General features: G+C 38.3%; 1 protein-coding gene across 3 annotated transcripts; it reads right to left on the minus strand.

Annotated features, from left to right (window-relative positions):
• Positions 1–652: 652 nt before the first annotated feature.
• KCNA3 (potassium voltage-gated channel subfamily A member 3) lies at positions 653–18,429 on the minus strand. Of its 3 annotated transcripts, none has more exons than XM_077905825.1 (3): positions 15,269–18,429; positions 14,576–14,639; positions 653–6,102 (listed from the first exon to the last, which is right to left on the minus strand). In XM_077905825.1, exon 1 carries the CDS (start codon positions 18,427–18,429, stop codon positions 16,867–16,869), a length of 1,563 nt encoding a protein of 520 aa, XP_077761951.1. In that variant the 3' UTR covers positions 653–6,102; positions 14,576–14,639; positions 15,269–16,866. The 3 variants fall into 3 exon arrangements, with proteins under 3 accessions (XP_077761951.1, XP_077761950.1, XP_077761949.1); XM_077905824.1 differs by having other exon boundaries at positions 14,547–14,639; XM_077905823.1 differs by lacking the exon at positions 14,576–14,639.
• Between the last annotated feature and the right edge of the window lie 41 nt (positions 18,430–18,470).

The raw sequence follows: 18,470 nt of genomic DNA on the forward strand, positions 1-18,470 counted from the left end.
GTGGTGGAAGGGGAGCAGGGCGGGGGGTGGGGGTGAATGGGTGACGGGCACTGAACACCAATAAAAAATAAATTTAGTATATAAAAAAATACATTTTTTTCTTCCTTGAGATTCTTCTGGGTCCTCAACAATGTACGATAGGGAACAAGGGAAGAAACTCAGGCAAAGTTGGCAACCACAGGATTACTAAGTGTAATGCCCAAAGTCCTTACCACAGTCATGCGGGAAGACACAGGACAGTCTGTAAAGATCAGTGATGCTTAAGCTGCTGACAACAACTCAGGTTTTGATGTTTCCTCTTTTGCAAAAATAAAACAGGAAAAAGCAGACAGGCAGACAGAGAGAAGAGAAAGAGTTTGAAACTCATATGAGTAATGGGATTTTTTGGGGGGGTATTTTATTGAATTCTGCACATAACATTCGCAAAGAAAACACTTTAAAGCCAATGACAAAATTTAAAAAATGGGTCAAAGAAAAAAAATCACATAATCAACTCACAGGTATTTACTGTATTTACTTAACAGAAGGTTCAAATTTATTATGACAAGAACATTAGGGAACACAGCATAAGAACTTACTTAAACTTTACATTAATAAGTGACAAATTAACATAATTCAATATTATTCAAAGAAGATGAATACAGCAAAAATGTTTGATTTTACATTTTATTAAGAATTCCATTACTTGTTATTATGCCATTATTTGAGAATGATTATTATTTCATTCCATACAAAATAATACCTGTTTGACTTAGCTGTTTGACAAAGAGAACTAAATTTAAGGTTAGAAAATGTTAGATTCTGACATAATATAGCGTATGTGCCACTTAATTATACACAGGAACACCGCACTGCTAGTCAGTAAAAGTACAGAATGTATCACACACTGTTGATTTACAAGGGAAAGCAGTAACAGTACCTCTGTGTTGTTTCAAAAAAGGATAAAAACGTATTCTATCATGAATTAGCCCGTGAATCTTCTCCATGCTCAAAGTGAGCAGCATCAGATTTTAATTTTATCTGGGAAATTAACTAGTTTTTAAATATGTGGATGAACTTTACCCTCTACTTAAACTATGACTAAATGATAATAATACTGCTATTTAACATTTGGTAACCAATTCTTTTTGAATAGTTACAAGAAATAAGGAGTTTACTTAAAATGAGTCCTTCTCCCAGTGCCCCCTTGCCTGTCTTCTGCTAATCACAGAATACTTGTGATGAGAAACAAGAGGCTGAAAGTCAGGGACTCTGGTCCATCTGACAGTATGTTTTCTCTAAATCAGAATGTCTGCAGTTTCTTGGATTATTGCTTCTTTCAACGGGTCAGTCATTGTGGTAGGTTTTGTAAAAAGGAAATTACGTCAGTGAAGAAGATAACTTTTCAGTCTAGCATTCTGACATCACATGTCAGATTTGGTGTTTGTGGTCAGGGTTTAGGGACTTAATATGTTCTAGATGGGAAATGTTTGGCTCTCACCCTGTGGGAGGACTACTTTCTGGAAGTATCCAAGAAGTTCTGACAATAGCAGAAAAATACCTTGTCCCCCAAACCTTATATTTCCCAACATATCAGTTAGAATTATATTTTAGTTAAGGTTTTAAAGATAATGGCAGTGATGGGGGCAACAGAACATGACAGATGGAGAACAGGGTAAAGAAAATGAGACTTGGAGCCATTTGCTGGCCAAATGATCTTGGACAAGTCACTTGCTCTTTCTATCGGTTGTTTAATCTCTAAACTTCAGATGGTATTATTACTTCATATAGATATTTTAAATAAGGTTAAATAAGATGTGAATGATCCTTGCAAAGTATGACACAATAAACAAATGATAGACATTGCTATGAAAACACTGCAGTTGGCTATCTGCATACTTACTATTTGTATAAGATTTCAAAAATGGATTGCTTATTATTACATTTAACATGCTACATAGAAATACTACATATACTGTTTGCTTTCCCTTGTAGGAACTTATAACTAAAAACTATATCGTATTATGGGGTAGTTCCAAAAATGGCCTACACTGAAAAAAGAGGAGTATATTCCTATTTGGTTTACAGTCATACAATTTATGGCATATAGGAAAAACACTTTGACAAGTAGTTTTAAATTAACTAAATACTTAACCTTCCCACCCCAAACCCAGCATTAAGACATCACACCATGGATACAATTTACTGGAAGAGATACTACTATGGTTAGTTTCTGTATGGTAGTTCACAAATTGTTGCAAGATACAATATTAACACAATTTGCTAGAATCACCACTGAGCAAATTTCATCAACTTTAAAATAATGGATACAATTACTTTTCACAAATATCACTAACACGAATATATAAGAGACTCAATTACACCTAAAGTGAAAATTCAGATTCACAAAACCAAAACCCATCAGATTAAACGTTTTAATGAATTGCTCAGCTAGTCAAAATATACATTTCCTACTATGATAGAGGCCTTTAAAAACTGCCCCCTCTTCTGAATGGAAGGATACAAGACTAAACCTCTGCACAAATAATATCATTATGACAAAATATTTCTGTATTACTTAAATGGACTGTTATCATTTTAACAATTCCCCTAGTGTCTATATTTTAGCATCTTTCTATCCTTTCTTCCATAAAACCAGCAACCAGAATATATTCTTATTTTTCAATGGGTATAATCATCTCTTATCTATGTTGTACAAAAGCTATAACCTTTCTTTTTTCCAACTGTCCACAAAAGCCAAACAGAAGCATTTGGGTTATCCCTGAATTTTGTTTCTCACTCCTGAGCAAAATTAATTATAGAATGGCTCTATCAGGCCACTTTTGTATTCACAAAAATTTACAAAATTTTGTGAATGTTACTTCAAATTATAGCCATTGATTCCAAGACCCAGATGGCATTACCTCTTTAGTGTGACGAAAAAAAATGCACCCTGCCATCAGCTACAGTTCATTGGCAAGGATTATATATTTAATTCTGGTTTGTCGAGTGTTTATAAACTACAAAAATTTAAACAGAGCGTTCACTTGAACAGAAATTTTGTTTAACTCAGCATTGAGAGATGAAATAAGTCATAATAGGTAAGCCATGGTCAAAATTAAAAGTAAAAGCTACATTTTCTAAGGTCTTGCTGAGGGTCAATCAGAAATATGAACGTTTGGATTTGTAGTCTATTCAGTCACGTGAACAGAGATCTGCGGCATCCTGGCGCCTGGAGAGGGGCAACAGGTACACATCTATGTGTATCAGGACATTCTGAAGATGTTATAGAATTTTCAAAAATGTAAAGAAACCAGGTTACTAAATTTAAAGTCTTCATTATACAGATAGAGAAGTTGGGGGGAGCTCAGAGAGGTCAAAGGGACTTTCCTAGGGCACATGAGTTATTAGCAGAGCCAACACTGAAGCACAGACACCGCTTAAGCTCTACCAAACTGCCTCTCGTGCAAAAAAGATCAAGAGATTGTAAGGTAACCACTCCCATCCCTCCAAGCTTTCCCCACCTTCTACTCTGGGATTATGATGTTGAGTGTGCAGTAAAGCTCTGGTACTGTTCTTAGCATATACAATTTCAAATCACATTAACATCTAATTAAATTTAACAAATAACCTCCCCTCCTTTCCAGTGATTTCATTAATCTGTTTCCATTGTGCAGAGTGCTTTTTCTACTTTTTCATGATCCCATTATAGGCCAGTGACAATTCTTAGAGGAGAAAAAAAAAAAAATCCTATTTCTTCTTCTCATACTCAATTTGAAGAATGGTATATTTATGACACTTTCAAGGTTTAAATCTTATTTCAATTTACTCGTTCCTTTGGAGATGCATAAGAAAATCTGAGTGCTTTAAGTATTCTTCAAAGCCTTTTTAAGGTATATAAATGAGGATTTGGGGGCTGGGAAAGGGCTTGGAGGATTATTTAACCCAGCATACCCATCTTGCAATTCAGGAAACTGTAGCCTAGCAATGCTAAGTGACTTATCTAGTATCCCACAGGTAGAAAGTGGGTAAGCACTCTGGTCTCATGCTATCTAGACCAGTGCTAGATTTTTGCTATACATTCGGTGAAGCATATTGGGTATGACAGTTTACTCATCTGGTGCCACTCTGAGCTTTTATCGCAAAGTCCAGGTTTTGTCTTTATTTGAAACTGTGGCCTGCAGCAATAATGCAGATATGATACTAAATATTCATAATGCTTAAAGTTATGTCATTAGTGTTTCCAAGGTAGTACTTATGTCTATTTTTGTAATGTCTACTGATACTTACCAAAACATCTGAATGTCTAAGACCTCTTCTAGGACAGTTAATGGGTCTGTTTCAATCATCCCAATAGCTGATATGAATTACTTTACTGCTGACCAGTCTATGATCATTAGTTATGAGTATTAGGTGGCTAGAATGGATTGATAATTCTCTGAGCTAGTGTCCCTCCTATGTGGGCTAACATAGAACAAAAACATAGTAGTGGCTTTGGCTATGTTTTCACCTCAATTACAAGTCATCCAGATGACAGGTTCATATTGCTCAAATCTGAGATACTTATCACACTCTTTTACTTCATTTTTACCTAGAGTGTCTGGTCTCAAAATTCTCACCATAGAAAAATTACCAGCAAATTGTACAGAATTCATTGTAGACACTGCCTCAAAGAAAGTTACTTAAATTATCTCCTACCCATCTGTTGCTGCTACTAGCTATCAGATTGTTTCAGTTACCGATTCTTATATATTAACAATGAAACTCATCACCTGTATTTCCTTCTACATGGCATCAAAAAGTATTATAATCTTGGCTTTGCTACTGAAATATTTTGATAGTAATTAAAATTCTACAAGCCCTCTTATTATAACAGCATCATTATACATTTGAATAACAGGAAATTGGTTATTTATGCACTTGTTCAGGTATGTTTCAAAAATAAAATATGAGAATGAAAAAAGTCTTCATTATACCAAATGTTCACAGTTTGACTTTCCATAAGGCTTATTAAATAATATACAAATAGCTACCATTCTGCTGAAATGTCACAGTAAATACATTAATAATGGCACAAAAGTGAAATGTTTCCCAAATGGGAAATCATCTTCATGACCTCCTTAATCTCTTTTCCAACTAAAACTTTGCTCTTTTTTATTGAAAAAAGTTCCATTTCTAAAGGAATAAAATACAAAAATAGAAAATAAGTCAAGAAATCTTTTACAGATATAATTTTGAAGGAAATTCTATAAACATTAGATGAAATATTATATCTTTAAGAATGTGCTTTTTCTCACCATACCAAACCACGTGAAAACTAACTTGAATGAGGATATTATATGTAAAATGCTGCAAACTATAACTAAATATTAAAATTTTAGTTAAAATAGGCAACTTAAACATATAATAAATACTAATATATTTTTAGGTTTACATTCAGCTAAAACCTACCTATGAGGCTAATTGTAAATCTATCATTTTGATCAAAAAATAAAAGGATGTTTAATTAAGCAAGGCACATTTCTTTTAGGCCAGTCTGTTTAATACCATTCATCTGGGCACAGTGTAGACTTCACTTATTTATGTGTAAAATGGGCCAATCTATGTAGGAGAGCCTTTGGTACAAAACACACCTTCACAAATAAGGTTGCACATAACTCAGAACACAGAAGATAACATTACTAAATCTCATGATTCAACATAGTCCAGTGATTAACTGAATGAAGAAAACAGTACCAGTTGGCTTGTTACAAACAAACATTCAGATTTTCTTTATCAGCAGTACCTGATTCGTTTTTGAGTGATTTGATTTCAGTAAAATGTCAAAAAAGTTGAAATGATCTCTTAATATTTTTTCATGTTTTTCTTTATCTCTTTATCACTATCTTTAATATTGCATACAATTTGAAGAGAATCCTCCAGCTTTAGAGCTGTTTCCTTTATATAAAGCATTCATTAAAGACAGGTTATTTAATGTCAACTCAAACAAACACATGTACTGGCAGACAGATCACTGCCCGTCAGTGATAGAACCAGCACTGCAGTCTTGATGTAGGCAATTTAGAAATGAACATCCTGTTGTTTAGTGCAGCTCTACAGTTCTCTATGGGACTCTTCAGGTATCTGTTAGACAAAGTAAACACAATAATTTACTATATATTTCGTGTTTAAAAAATCATAAACGTTATGCTAATATATTCTATTCAATATACTTTTCAAAACTTTTTTTTTTTTTACTGGTATCCTGAAAAGTTCAACCAATTTAATTTTCTAAATTTATCAATAATATACCAGAGCTTTTAGTTTATAAATTAGAAAAAGTTTCAGGGTATGCTTAAATTATGAACTTTTTGTTCTTACTAATATCCACTTTCAAATGTAGTCCAAATCAATGTGATTGTTTGCCTTTTGAACATAAAAAATTATCTTCACCTTTAGAATCATCTGAAAGGTTCCAAGTGCCTACCATTTTTTAGAAAAATATATGTATTGATTTTTTCAATGCATTTCCATGGGTTGGTTTCTTTACTGGCAGTACATCCCACTGTGGTGACCTAAGATGAGAACTCTTGAAGTGAATGGAACTCCCATGCTCAGATAAGTGTTATGGAGAAGAGGGGAGGGTAGGGGTGGGGGAGGCAGAGCGAGGGTGGGAGAGAGGCATAGGGAGAGGAGGAGAGAGGGAGAGGGAGAGGGAGAGGCAGAGGGAGAGGGAGAGGGAGAGGGAGAGTGGGAAGAGAGAGGGAGAGGGAGAGGGAGAGGGAGAAACAGTCTCAAAATGAGTATGGTGGTGAAAACTATGTTCTAGTTATTATGCCTATACTTTATCTTGTCATTACACAAATAACTTTTAAATCTATTGATCCTTTAAAATATAAACTCGACATAGTTATGTATCACTTCAAGAAATCACAAATTAAGACAATAACTGCTTGACCAGGGTCTGTGGAGTACCAAGAAATAAAAGTTCAAGGTTTGGTGTTCTCCTCTGCTAACTAGAAAAAATTTGTTAGAAATGCTGACAGTAAAAGTGTTTAAAAATTGCACAGGGATGGGCCGCCTGGGTGGCTCAGCAGTTGGGCATCTGCCTTTTGGCTCAGGGCATGATCCTGAGGTCCTGCAATCGAATCCCACGTCAGGCTCCCTGCTTTTTTTTTTAGAAGAATCATCCACTTACTAAACCTAATGTTGTATGCCTACTGTGTGCTGGGCAATCATCTAGTGAAAAGTTTTCCTTATTGGCCTGGATGATACTTGACCATCCTTCATGGAAGATACAACTTCTTGACAATAATTTTTGGCCATACACCAAGAGTATACTTTTGTATCACAGTATCCTTAATTTTTATTATGAGAATTTGAAAATTACAATGGTCAAATTGCTGATAATGACTACTAATTACAGGAAATTACAGGTAACATGAATGATCTGGCACCCATTTCATTTCCTAGGTGCTTAGCTTCTGCTCATTGCTACTGCAGCTCTGGTTACCTGGAGATGTTCCTATTAAGCTGTTCTTGTCTTGCTACTATTATATCCTTTTTATATAAGAAGCTGAGCCCCTTTTTGTCTTTAACCTCATGTATCAGTAAGACTCTTGGCGCTAATTAAATAAGTATGGTATATAGCTCAGCATCCACTGTAGATGTGGAGGAAGCTCCAAGTTAATAGCAACAAGTAATCAAACTCATATTTGGATGGTACATTAGTGGCTAGGAAATGGCTTGAAGGGCTTAGAAGAATAGATACTGACTTAAGCATCAAAATGTACTCTACAAAAATAGAGAAAGGAAGTGTCATAGAAAATGGTGAGACCTATAATTGAAGATATTTGACCAAATAAGTGTTCTAACATATGAAGCAAGAAAAGAGGATAAGAATGGTTAAATTTCTATAATTATGAAGCTTATGAAGAAGTAACACCTTCACCAAGGCCTAAACAAAAGAGGTACAGAAACCCAGTTTAATTAACTGCCAGCCTCACTAATTTGTATTTGATGAGAAAAGAGGTTACAGTCATTCCACAACACGGAATTTTGTGGGAACTTTGTTTTGATGTGTCTATACTTTGACATCTATTAAATAACTTAGAGTTGGCTGCACACCAACAAGCTCGAGAAATTCTGCCAACTAAATGGTAATGAATTAGCCCAAGGACTAAAAAAATTTCTCATTCAATTATGTATGATTCTCTGATTGGCCTCTTGGAAATTATGTATTCCTGGCAAGCAAAAATATTTAAACTCACTCAGTAATTAAAGTTAGTAACATGCTAGGATGTGAGCTTTGTCAAAAATCTGAAAGTCATGAGCTTGAGGTAAGTCACAGCTACTTTGAGCAGTATTTGGGTCTACTAATAATAAACATCTTTAATTCACATTGTGGTCTGGTAAAATAAACTGATCTTTTGAAATCAGTTAAAATGGCTACAGGTTAAAGATTTATAGAATATAGATATGAAGTAATTCAAACATAGTTCTTACCTGGTGAAATTATTTCTGTCTGTGGTGTTTAGTTTCCCACTACATTTTGAAATCTAACACAGAGTCACTCTTGTTTAACATACTTTTTATTATAATCTAGTGTGAGAAAACAAAGCTGAGACAGATAAAAGGGAGTGCTGTGGGGGCTGCACGTTTAAACAGAGTGGTCAGGGAAGGGCTCATTGAGACAGTGACACCTAAGGAGGTGACGGAGCAAGCCATGCAGACAGCAGGTGGAACAGCAAGTATACAAAGACCTGAGGTGAGGAAGAGCAAGGAGGCTGGCACAGCTGCTGCACAGGATTAAATGGGAGAGAAGTCAGAGAGGAAGTCAGAAGGGTATGGTGACGTGGAATAGGCAGGGCCCTGCAGGATGTCAGGCCTTTACCGTGGAGCCTGTGTGAATTGGAAAGCCAAATGAGAGAAAAAATAATAATAATAAAAATAAAAAAAAAAAAAGGAAAGCCAAATGAGGGTTCTGACCCAAAGAAGTGACATGATCTGACAAATGTTTTAAAGGTTTTCTCTAGCTGCTGTAAATGAGAGTAGTTTCAGGGTACTCTAAAAATCCAGGTGAGAGATAATGATGGCTTAGAACAGGTGGTTATAGAAGCTAGCCTCTGCAAACACTTTAAGAGTGGAGCCAACAGGATTTGCCAATGGCCTGGATAAAGGGTATGACAGAAAGAGAGGAATCTAGGATAATCCCAAGGATTTTAGCTTGCAACTGGAAAACTGAAGTTGCAGTGATACAGAGGGGAAAAAGGGCAGGAGACATAGGCTTGATGGTATGGGTCGGGGAGGGGTGGGGAGAGGGAAGCTCAGTTTTGGACATATTAAGTTTGAGATATCCATTCTATATTCAAGTACAGATGTCAAGTACATAGTAGAAATTCAATCTGAATTTCAGGGGAGAGGTCCAGATGGGAGAGAAAAATCTACATATAGATAGTCTAAAGCTATGAGGAAAAGACCTAATGCAGAATGAAGAGATCTAAAGACTAAGCTGTGGTCCATAGGGCTCTCAAACATTAAGACTCTGGGGAGATGAGAAAGACCCAGTAAAAGAGGCTGTGAAAGAGAGGCCAGAGAGAGGTAGTAAGAAAATACAGAATGTCATGCCCTGAAGTCAAAGGAAGAAATTCTTCCCAGGAGGGAGGAAGTATTCCACAACGCTAAATGCTTCTCATGGGTCGAATGAAATGAACACTGAGAAATGACCACTGGGATTATTAGCCTTAGGAGGTCACCAGTGACCTCAAAAAGTGTACTTCTGGTGAAGTGATAGGGGTGAAAGTCTGTTTGGAGCAGACTTGGGAAAAAAATGGGAAGGGATTCAATGAACAGTGACATAGTCCCTACTCTCACAGATGAGATAGACATTAATCATATAATGAATATAAAATGTCAAGAAAACATAGTATATTCAATTCATTCTAAGACATACTTTTCCAGATTAGAGCACCCATGAAATTGTAATTGACCTTAAAGTCACAGTACTTTCCCTTTAAAATTGGCAGTTTTTCTTTTTTTAATGGCACACAGAATAATGATGGTCCTTATAATAGAAGGTACCTTAAATTTGATGAAATGTGCCATAACAGGAGAATTGATAAAACCAGATTTTTCATGATAAAAATCTCGGAGGGAATACTGAAGTAAAAATAGAAGTTAATGAAGTGAGGAGAGGGCTGGCAGTGGGAACATCTGCAAAAATCCGCATAGATGAAGGCAAAAGGGAACTTATCCTGTAACTAGAAGAAGAGCAGGGCGGAGACAGATCATGTGGGGTCATGAAGGCTGTGTTAAGCCTTTGGGTCTCAGAATTTTATAAAGAGGCAGGTGATATAATCAGATTTGAGCCTCAGAATGATGCTTTTGGCTACCAGGTGGAGAACGGGTCAGACTTGCCACAGGAAATGTAGCAAGGCCAGTTAAGAGACCTTCATACATACCCTAGATAGAGATGTAGCAATGTGGATTAAAGTGGTGATGGCAGTGATGTTGAAAAGTAGATTATTTTTATGGGTATTTAGGAAGTAAAATGACTAAGCTCAGTGATAAACTGAATGTGTTTATTGCTTTTATGAATCCACTATTACATTAATAAATACATTGAGAACACTAGGCAATAAGTCTGCCTTTTAAGCAAGGCTATAAAAAACTAAAAATGTTTTGTAAATGTCTATGTAGCACATATGAATGAAAACCAGTATTTTGGAAATTCACCAATTTTAGACTTTTTAGATCTGTAGACAGAAAGTAAATATATCTTAGGCTAGAAAATAACAGGGGAGGTAGGTGTGTGTGTGTGTGTGTGTGTGTGTGTGTGTGTAACAGATTACCCTCACTGGCTTCTCTTCCTAATTAAATTATATGTTTTAATTTAAGGAACAAGTTTAAATGTATAAAAATAAGAACCTTAGGATTTAGAGAGAATTTCCATAAAGAACAAGAGTTTAAAATAAACTTAACAAAAAACCAGTGAAATAGCAGTGCTGATTGACATGTAACACATACGTGCAATGCTAGCTTTCATTCTAAAAAGTTAGTGGGAATCTCAACCAAGAGACTTTGTGCTTTGATGAAAGGGGGAGGGTGATGTTGGGGGTTCAATAGAAAAGAAAAAGCTTCTCTTCACTCTTTACCACCATGCTGGGGGTACTATCCCTGTATCTGCAAAATCAGAGCCTTGCATGCACAAATTTATTCATAATGTTCTTCAGATATGATGAATCATCATTTTTTGTTGTTGTTGTTCATTTAGGTGCTACCTTACTAACAAAATCCCAGGATTTACTTTTACAGAATCCCAGGATTTACTTTTTAGGCTAGAGCTTCTATTCTGCACTATTACAACAATAGTAAAATGGCTTCCAAGAAAATGATGGAGCAGCTTCTCCAGATCTCCTCTTTAATATATTTGATACTTAATGATTCAAAATTTGAAATGTACAGAATAACACATCCAGTACAAAAGAGGGGGGCAAGAAGAGAGAAAAACCATGAAAATGTTTCTGTGTAAGACATCTTGTCTTTACAATTCTGAAGACAAAATTAGTTTACAGCATCACTGAAGACAAAGACAAATATTTGAAAACTTTCTAGCCTGTTTGAATAATTTAAATTAAATCTGCAAGGTGAATATGAGCATATAGAGAATATTATTATCCTATACTCTAAGCAATGGCCATTTTCTGGCAGGAGGTTAGGAGCTGAGTCATGATAGCACAGGGTTTGGGTTCTGCATGGCTTCCCTCCCTTCTTCCTGCCTCCCTTGATTTGCCCTCTCTCAAAGGTTTTCTACTACTCCCTGCAAGTTATAGAAGACAAGGGATTTCATTAATAAGTATAAAATTGTCAAACAAAATATAGGAAATTACTAGCACAAATATAATAGTCTTATCTTCCGTTTAAAAGGTGAAATAAAAAACAGAAAGAAGAGCCCCACCCTAAAATGCAAGCCCTGAATGTCTTCTGCTCCATTCCTATGCTCCTCACCTCTGTCTCACAGTGTTTCCATAAGTCTTCAGATTTGGGGGGGAGGGGGATGTGTACTTTTCTTTATTTCTTAGTGGGAAGGGTTATCAATTCTAGTCACAACTGAGAGGTGTGGAACTGCTGTAGAAAATGTTGAAGTTTTAAATGTATGGAAGTCATTAAATTATAGTTATGGCTCTTAAAGGAAAAAACTATTGGCTATATATATATATATAATTTACATACTCTGACCAGAGCAGTTGCTTGAGTACGTTTTATGCCAAAGGTAAATAACAAATTTGATGTAAACAAACCATAACTTTAAATCTCTTCATAGTCTGCATTTAAAATTTCAATCCCAGAAATTTTATCTCAAAATTCAGAAATAACTGATAGAATGCTTCCTCTTATTTGTAGCTGTTTGTGATTACGTCAGCATAGTTGGTGGGTACTAAAGTTTTGTATAATATCAGTTTAAAGCACCATAAAATAAATAAATGACAATGTTATTTTCATCTCTGGATTCACCAGCTGTAGGGTATATACATTTTCCCCAGGGTGTTGGTAGACATGCACGGATCCAGTCACACCTCCTCCCATGAATCTTCTTCTGTACACACAGACATATGCATACCTTTCAACATCCAAGATGTGCAGTTGAGCTCAACAACGAGTCTTTGTTTTGGCAAAGCTAAATGGTATGTGTAAACTTAGACTCATTTGTATCTTGCTGTAAGCCCAAATCACTATCCATTTTAGTTTTCTAAATGATTTAGGACCTCAGAGAAGGGGCTACAGCTATTATGTGGGACGAAATTATATTCTAAAGTGTTTCTGAGCACAGATGCTCTTAAAGATCCATAGAGTGATTGGGTAAAGCAATAATGTCACAAATTTCAATGAGCTGGCAATCTCCTGTTTTCAGGCCTTTTGTTCTAAGTAATTTCTCCTTTCTTAATAAGGGAGAGTCAAAATATTTACACTATTTGCTGGCACGGTTCTTTGGTAACCTAAGCAAAGTATAAGGAGATGGAAAAATAACAATTTGAGTAATACTATTATCTATTGTGGATTAAAACACATGAAAATAGGAAATTAATCTTAAAACTGAAAAATATCTATTGTCCTAGCAGGTATCACTGCTATGACTGATTATGCTTTCAGAGTATAATATTAAATGCAGACAAATCAAACATATAGGAAAATAGTCTTTTATTATTAGAAAAGTCAATCTCTTTGTTCAATTTAAATACCTTATATTTGATCCCTATGTTTAAAAACTCTGATGATTAGGAAAGGGTTAATTTTCAATATACTGCATAAAATAGGTTTCTGGAGATATATTCATTACAGGAATTCATTAATTAGTAACATGGGATGAAGTAAAACCTAAAAGCAATAAGAGATTTATTTTTTCAATCTCTTTCAAGTCACCTAATAGAAGGAGCATGGGTTTGGGGGCCAGAATGACCTGGCCTTAAATCATAGCTGGGTTTCTTGCTAGCTGTGAAGTCTTTGGGAAATCACTTAACCATAACCATCTATTTTTTTTAACCCTCCTAAAGTGGGGTGAATACCACTTACCTTGCAGAACTGAGAAGTGAGGACATGGTAATTACATGGTAATTATTATAGTTACAGAGAAAGTAAATAGGAAGATACTGATTACTTATGTATTTCATTATCATTCACAAAGCTTCATATTTATCATACAATGCTTGTAAGTAATGATCACAACAATAATGTAATCTCTTAGCAAAATCTCTGTTGCATATCATGCAGCCAGTTTTTCTATTATACCTGTACCAACATTTAATATTCACAGCAACTCTATGAGGTACTATTTACTATCCTCATTTTACCAATAAGGAAACTGAGGCACAGAGAGGTTAAGTGTTTGCTCCAGTGTCATACAGCAGAGTCAGGATTCAAACCCTGGCAGTGTGACTGCAGAGCTTATGCTTTAAATCACTTCATTAAAAACTGGAAAATAACATTAATGTAAGATTATAGTTATTCACTCATAAAATATATCTTGAATACATACAAAGTGCTACAATTTGTGTGAGGCACCAGTATCCAAAATCTGTATTTGTCAAAATACAGAACCTATAACCTTTAAGGAGCTTATAATTTGACAACCAGAGGCAATTATACTATCTCAGTATAGAGATAGTATACAAAAATACTGTATTTTGAAATACAAAAAGCTGTATTTCTCTGGGTTGAAAACAAGGTCTTCTTCATAATAACTAATAACCATATAGTTCTAAAAATTATGGTGCAACCATTATTTACCTATAGAACTAAGCAGGGCTTCTATAGCTTCTAAATAGAAGTGAATAAAAGTGACACTGCACTTTGTTCACCTTCACGTCAAGATCTTTTAAGAACAGATACAGAAGTTATTCTTCCATTATTACTATAGTGTATCTAACATATTACCACCAAAATGGGTCACAAAAACAATGTCTGGTCATTAAGAATACTAAGAATTTGATCAAAAGGTAGGCAATGGTAAAAGTAACTCAAACAAGTAGTAAAGGACACTAGATGAAGGAGTCCTATTTTGATGCACAGAGATAAAAGCAGTGACCCATTACCAGGTATATAGATTTCTTGCCTCTATTACTTTTTTGTCTTTTCCTTCCTCTTCTCCTTCTAGAAGTCTTCACCATTCTTTTTCACTGTATTAGCTACATAAATGATAAAGTACGGTTCTGATTATCTGAAAATACTTTATGAGTTTTAGATAGTTATATCCTATCAAAATCAAAACACAATTGTGCACAATGTATAATTGTGGAAAATATAGTATAATATATATAACATATATAAAATAAAATGGTTTTGTTCAAATACAGTGTTACCCTTGTTGTAAGCTTAACCATTTTTGTTTAAAACAACTGTGCTACTGCATACTATAATTATGTAAATTAAAATTGGGCCAATAATCTAACAGCAGTGGGTTCTGCCTTTTATCTTTTTTTTTTTTTTTTAAAGGGGAAACAGGTTGCTCAGAAACTGAGAATGTTAGGAAAAGAAAGGGAATCATTTTCAGTTCAGTTTGGGTGAAGGTTATTCTAAAGAGCCATGACTCCTCCCACCTACCCATCCTTTTGCTATAAAGAACAGAAACCAAGGGACAGTTTACAACTTGGAAATCAAATGGAAAAGATGTTGTAAGTGATCTTTAAAAGGCATTTGCATGTAACTAATATGAAACTATTGGTTTTGCAAGTATCACCAATCTAGACAGGAACAGCATTTCCCTGGTTCCCTGTACAAAGAGGGAGAGCTCTCAGTACCCCCACACAGTGCTCACCTGTTTCTGTTTGTCTTCTGGCAACCCCTGGTATATGGCTGAAACTTGCAGGTATTTTCCCAAGATTTGGTTACTTCCCGTCCCTCCTTTCTATTGATTGTCTGCAATTCCCTTAGTTAAAAAACACGTATCCTTTATATTTTTAAAGTTTATTTAGCTTTTCAAGTGCTGTTGTGGGATCTGGATTTTTTTTTTTTTTAAAGAGGAAGTCTGAAGGTCCCTTGTAGTAAGGTTTCAGGTACACTGATTGACTCTTTCATCTGCTTATGTACAGAACACTTTTACATTTGCTTTTAAATTTCACTTGTTAGCTTGAAACTTCTTGGAGGAAGAAAACAGTATCCTTTTAAATTATTGCCTAATTATTGGCATTTAATTCAAATCATGCCTTATTGTAGTATAGATCTAACATCCCAAAGGCAATATTTTCCTTTCCGATTCAGTCATTATGAGATGATGTCAATGATTTTCTGTAGTAAAAAAAATATGCATTTTGTGATTCATTTCACCACCTCAGATTTTCAGGCATAACTTTATTTGTGCGGTTTATCCAAATAGTGGTTTTCCTTATGAAATCCCGTAAGGAGGAACCATCTGGAAAGGTTATTGTGGAAACGGCAGGGGCTTGGGGGTGGGGCTAGAAAGCAAGAGATGCCATGACAACCTTTTTCGGGTTTCCCAGGAAACATGGGTTGCTATGGGAACTGCATCAGTCAGGTCCGAATTAGTAACTTCCGCTGGAAGGAGTGTCTGCCACTTTAATCTTCTTGTGATACTGCAGAAGCTTATCTCGCAGGCGCATTAGAAATTTTGTTTCTCTCAGCGGCACTGAAAACATGTGTTTCCACACTTTGATAGATGTTGCCGGGAACACACACACACACACACACACACACACACGGAACATCACAGGAATCTGCCTGTCCATCTCTTTTGAAATGCTGAACAAGCCCCAGAGAGTTCAACTAATTAGATCGGGACACCTTGGGCACTTCCCTTTGTTCACAGTTGTAGAAATCTTTAAGATTCCAGGAAGGGGTTCGAATAGAACTTCCAGTCAAAAACCAAATACCCTTACGGTGGGTTTACAAGTCATTGCCCTAATCAGACTTCTCATCCAAGTATCCACAGCATAGGCAACTGAACTAAAGATTCAATAATGTTCAAAGGTCCAGCAAACGGAAGCATCCTTTATGCATGTGCCTGCTTTACTTAGTAAAGAACAACTGTCTTTCAATTCCGAGGTTAGGCAGTTACTCTAACTGTTCTTTAGTTTCGTTTCCTCCCAGGATGTACAGTTTTTTTTTTTTTTTTTAGAGGATGTGTACTAGAAATCAAGTTTAAAGTAAGTTTGTTCTTTGCAATATTCGAGGGAGGGGGAGGAAAAAATGGAGAGCTGAGAGAATGCAGCCCACTTGCAACACAGACACCTGTTTCAGTATGAAGCAGTAGGGCGAGGGAAAATGAAGTGTGCTTTCCACTTCTTCATGTCCTTTCTTTGATGAGTGGTCTGGAAATGTATAAAACGAGGGCATACACAGACCAAGGGGGCACGGTCCACGCAGTACTTGAGCACAGCATGTCACTCGTAGCATATATTAAACGTCAGTAAATATCTTTTTGATGTTGACACAGGAGTTGGGATTATTGTTCGTGGTGCAGGTGGCAGTGGAATTGCCCGTTTTGAAGGGGGTCTGGGGGAAAGCGCTATGGTTCATGCCCCCCTCTTCGATCACCATGTAGTCCGACTTACTCAGAGTCGAGTTACTCCTTGCTTTTCGGAGCTCCTCGGCCGAAGAGGAGAGGTGCTGGCAACTTCCCACGTGCATGTACTGGGCTTGCTCTTCCCCCTCCGTCTCCCGGTGGTAGAAGTAATTGAAGTTGGAAACGATCACGGGCACCGGCAGAGCGATGGTCAGGACACCAGCGATGGCGCAGAGCGACCCCACGATCTTGCCCCCTATGGTCACCGGGTGCATGTCGCCGTAACCTACTGTCGTCATGGTCACCACTGCCCACCAGAAGGCATCCGGGATGCTGCTAAACCCCGAGGTGGGGTCGTCTGCCTCGGCAAAGTAGACGGCGCTGGAGAAGAGGATGACCCCAATGAAGAGGAAGAAGATGAGCAGCCCCAGCTCCCGCATGGACGCCTTGAGCGTCTGGCCCAGGATCTGCAGCCCCTTGGAGTGCCGGGAGAGCTTGAAGATGCGGAAGACCCGCACCAGCCGGATGACCCGCAGGATGGCCAGGGACATGGCCTGCTGTCCGTTGCCCTGTCGCTCGGCCAGTTCGGTGCCCAGGGTGATGAAGTAGGGGATGATGGCCACGATGTCTATCAGGTTCATGATGTTCCGCGAGAAGGTGGCTTTGCTGGGGCAGGCGAAGAAGCGCACGAGCAGCTCGAAGGAGAACCAGATGATGCACAGGGTCTCCACCACGAAGAAGGGGTCCGCGAAGCCGGCGGCGGCGGGGGGGCCCGACGTGCCGTTGCGCGCCGCCTCGGGCTGCTCCTGCGCCGCCGCCGCGTAGTCCTTGTCGTCGCGGAACTCAGGCAGCGTCTCCAGGCAGAAGATGACGATGGACACGAGGATGACGAGCACCGACACGATAGCGATGCCGCGCGCCGGCCCGGAGCTCTCGGGGTACTCGAAGAGCAGCCACACCTGGCGCTGCAGGGCGCGGCGCGGCAGGGGCCGCTCCTCCTCGCGCAGGAAGCCCTCGTCCTCGCGGAACTTCTCCATGGCCTCCTCGCCCAGCTGGTAGAAGCGGATCTCCTCGGAGAAGACGTCGATGGGCACGTTCACCGGCCGGCGGATGCGGCCGCCCGACTGGTAGTAGTAGAGGATGGCGTCGAAGCTGGGCCGGTTGCGGTCGAAGAAGTACTCGTTGCGGAGCGGGTCGAAGTACCGCACGCGCCGCCCGGGGTCGCCCAGCAGCGTCTCGGGGAACTGGCCCAGGGTCTTGAGCTGCGTCTCGAAGCGCAGCCCCGAGATGTTGATGACCACGCGCTCCCCGCAGCAGCCCTGCTCCCCGGCGGCCGGCGGCGCGGGCGGCAGCGGCTCGTAGCGCTCCCGCTCCCGCTCCCAGCCGCCCGGGGCCGGGCTCCCCGCGCCGTCGGCCGCCTCGGGCTCCGGCAGGTGCTCGCCGGGCACCACCGTCATGGCGCGCTCGGCGGGGCCGCCGCTCGCGGGGCGCTGCGCAG

The sequence above is a fragment of the Canis aureus genome, chromosome 8 (genome assembly GCF_053574225.1).
Source record: "Canis aureus isolate CA01 chromosome 8, VMU_Caureus_v.1.0, whole genome shotgun sequence".
Taxonomy (NCBI): Eukaryota; Metazoa; Chordata; class Mammalia; order Carnivora; family Canidae; genus Canis; species Canis aureus.

What these genes read in the sequence shown, in the direction of transcription:
- KCNA3 (XM_077905823.1), bottom strand. Translation starts at nt 18,429, where the DNA reads ATGACGGTGGTGCCCGGCGAGCACCTGCCGGAGCCCGAGGCGGCCGAC.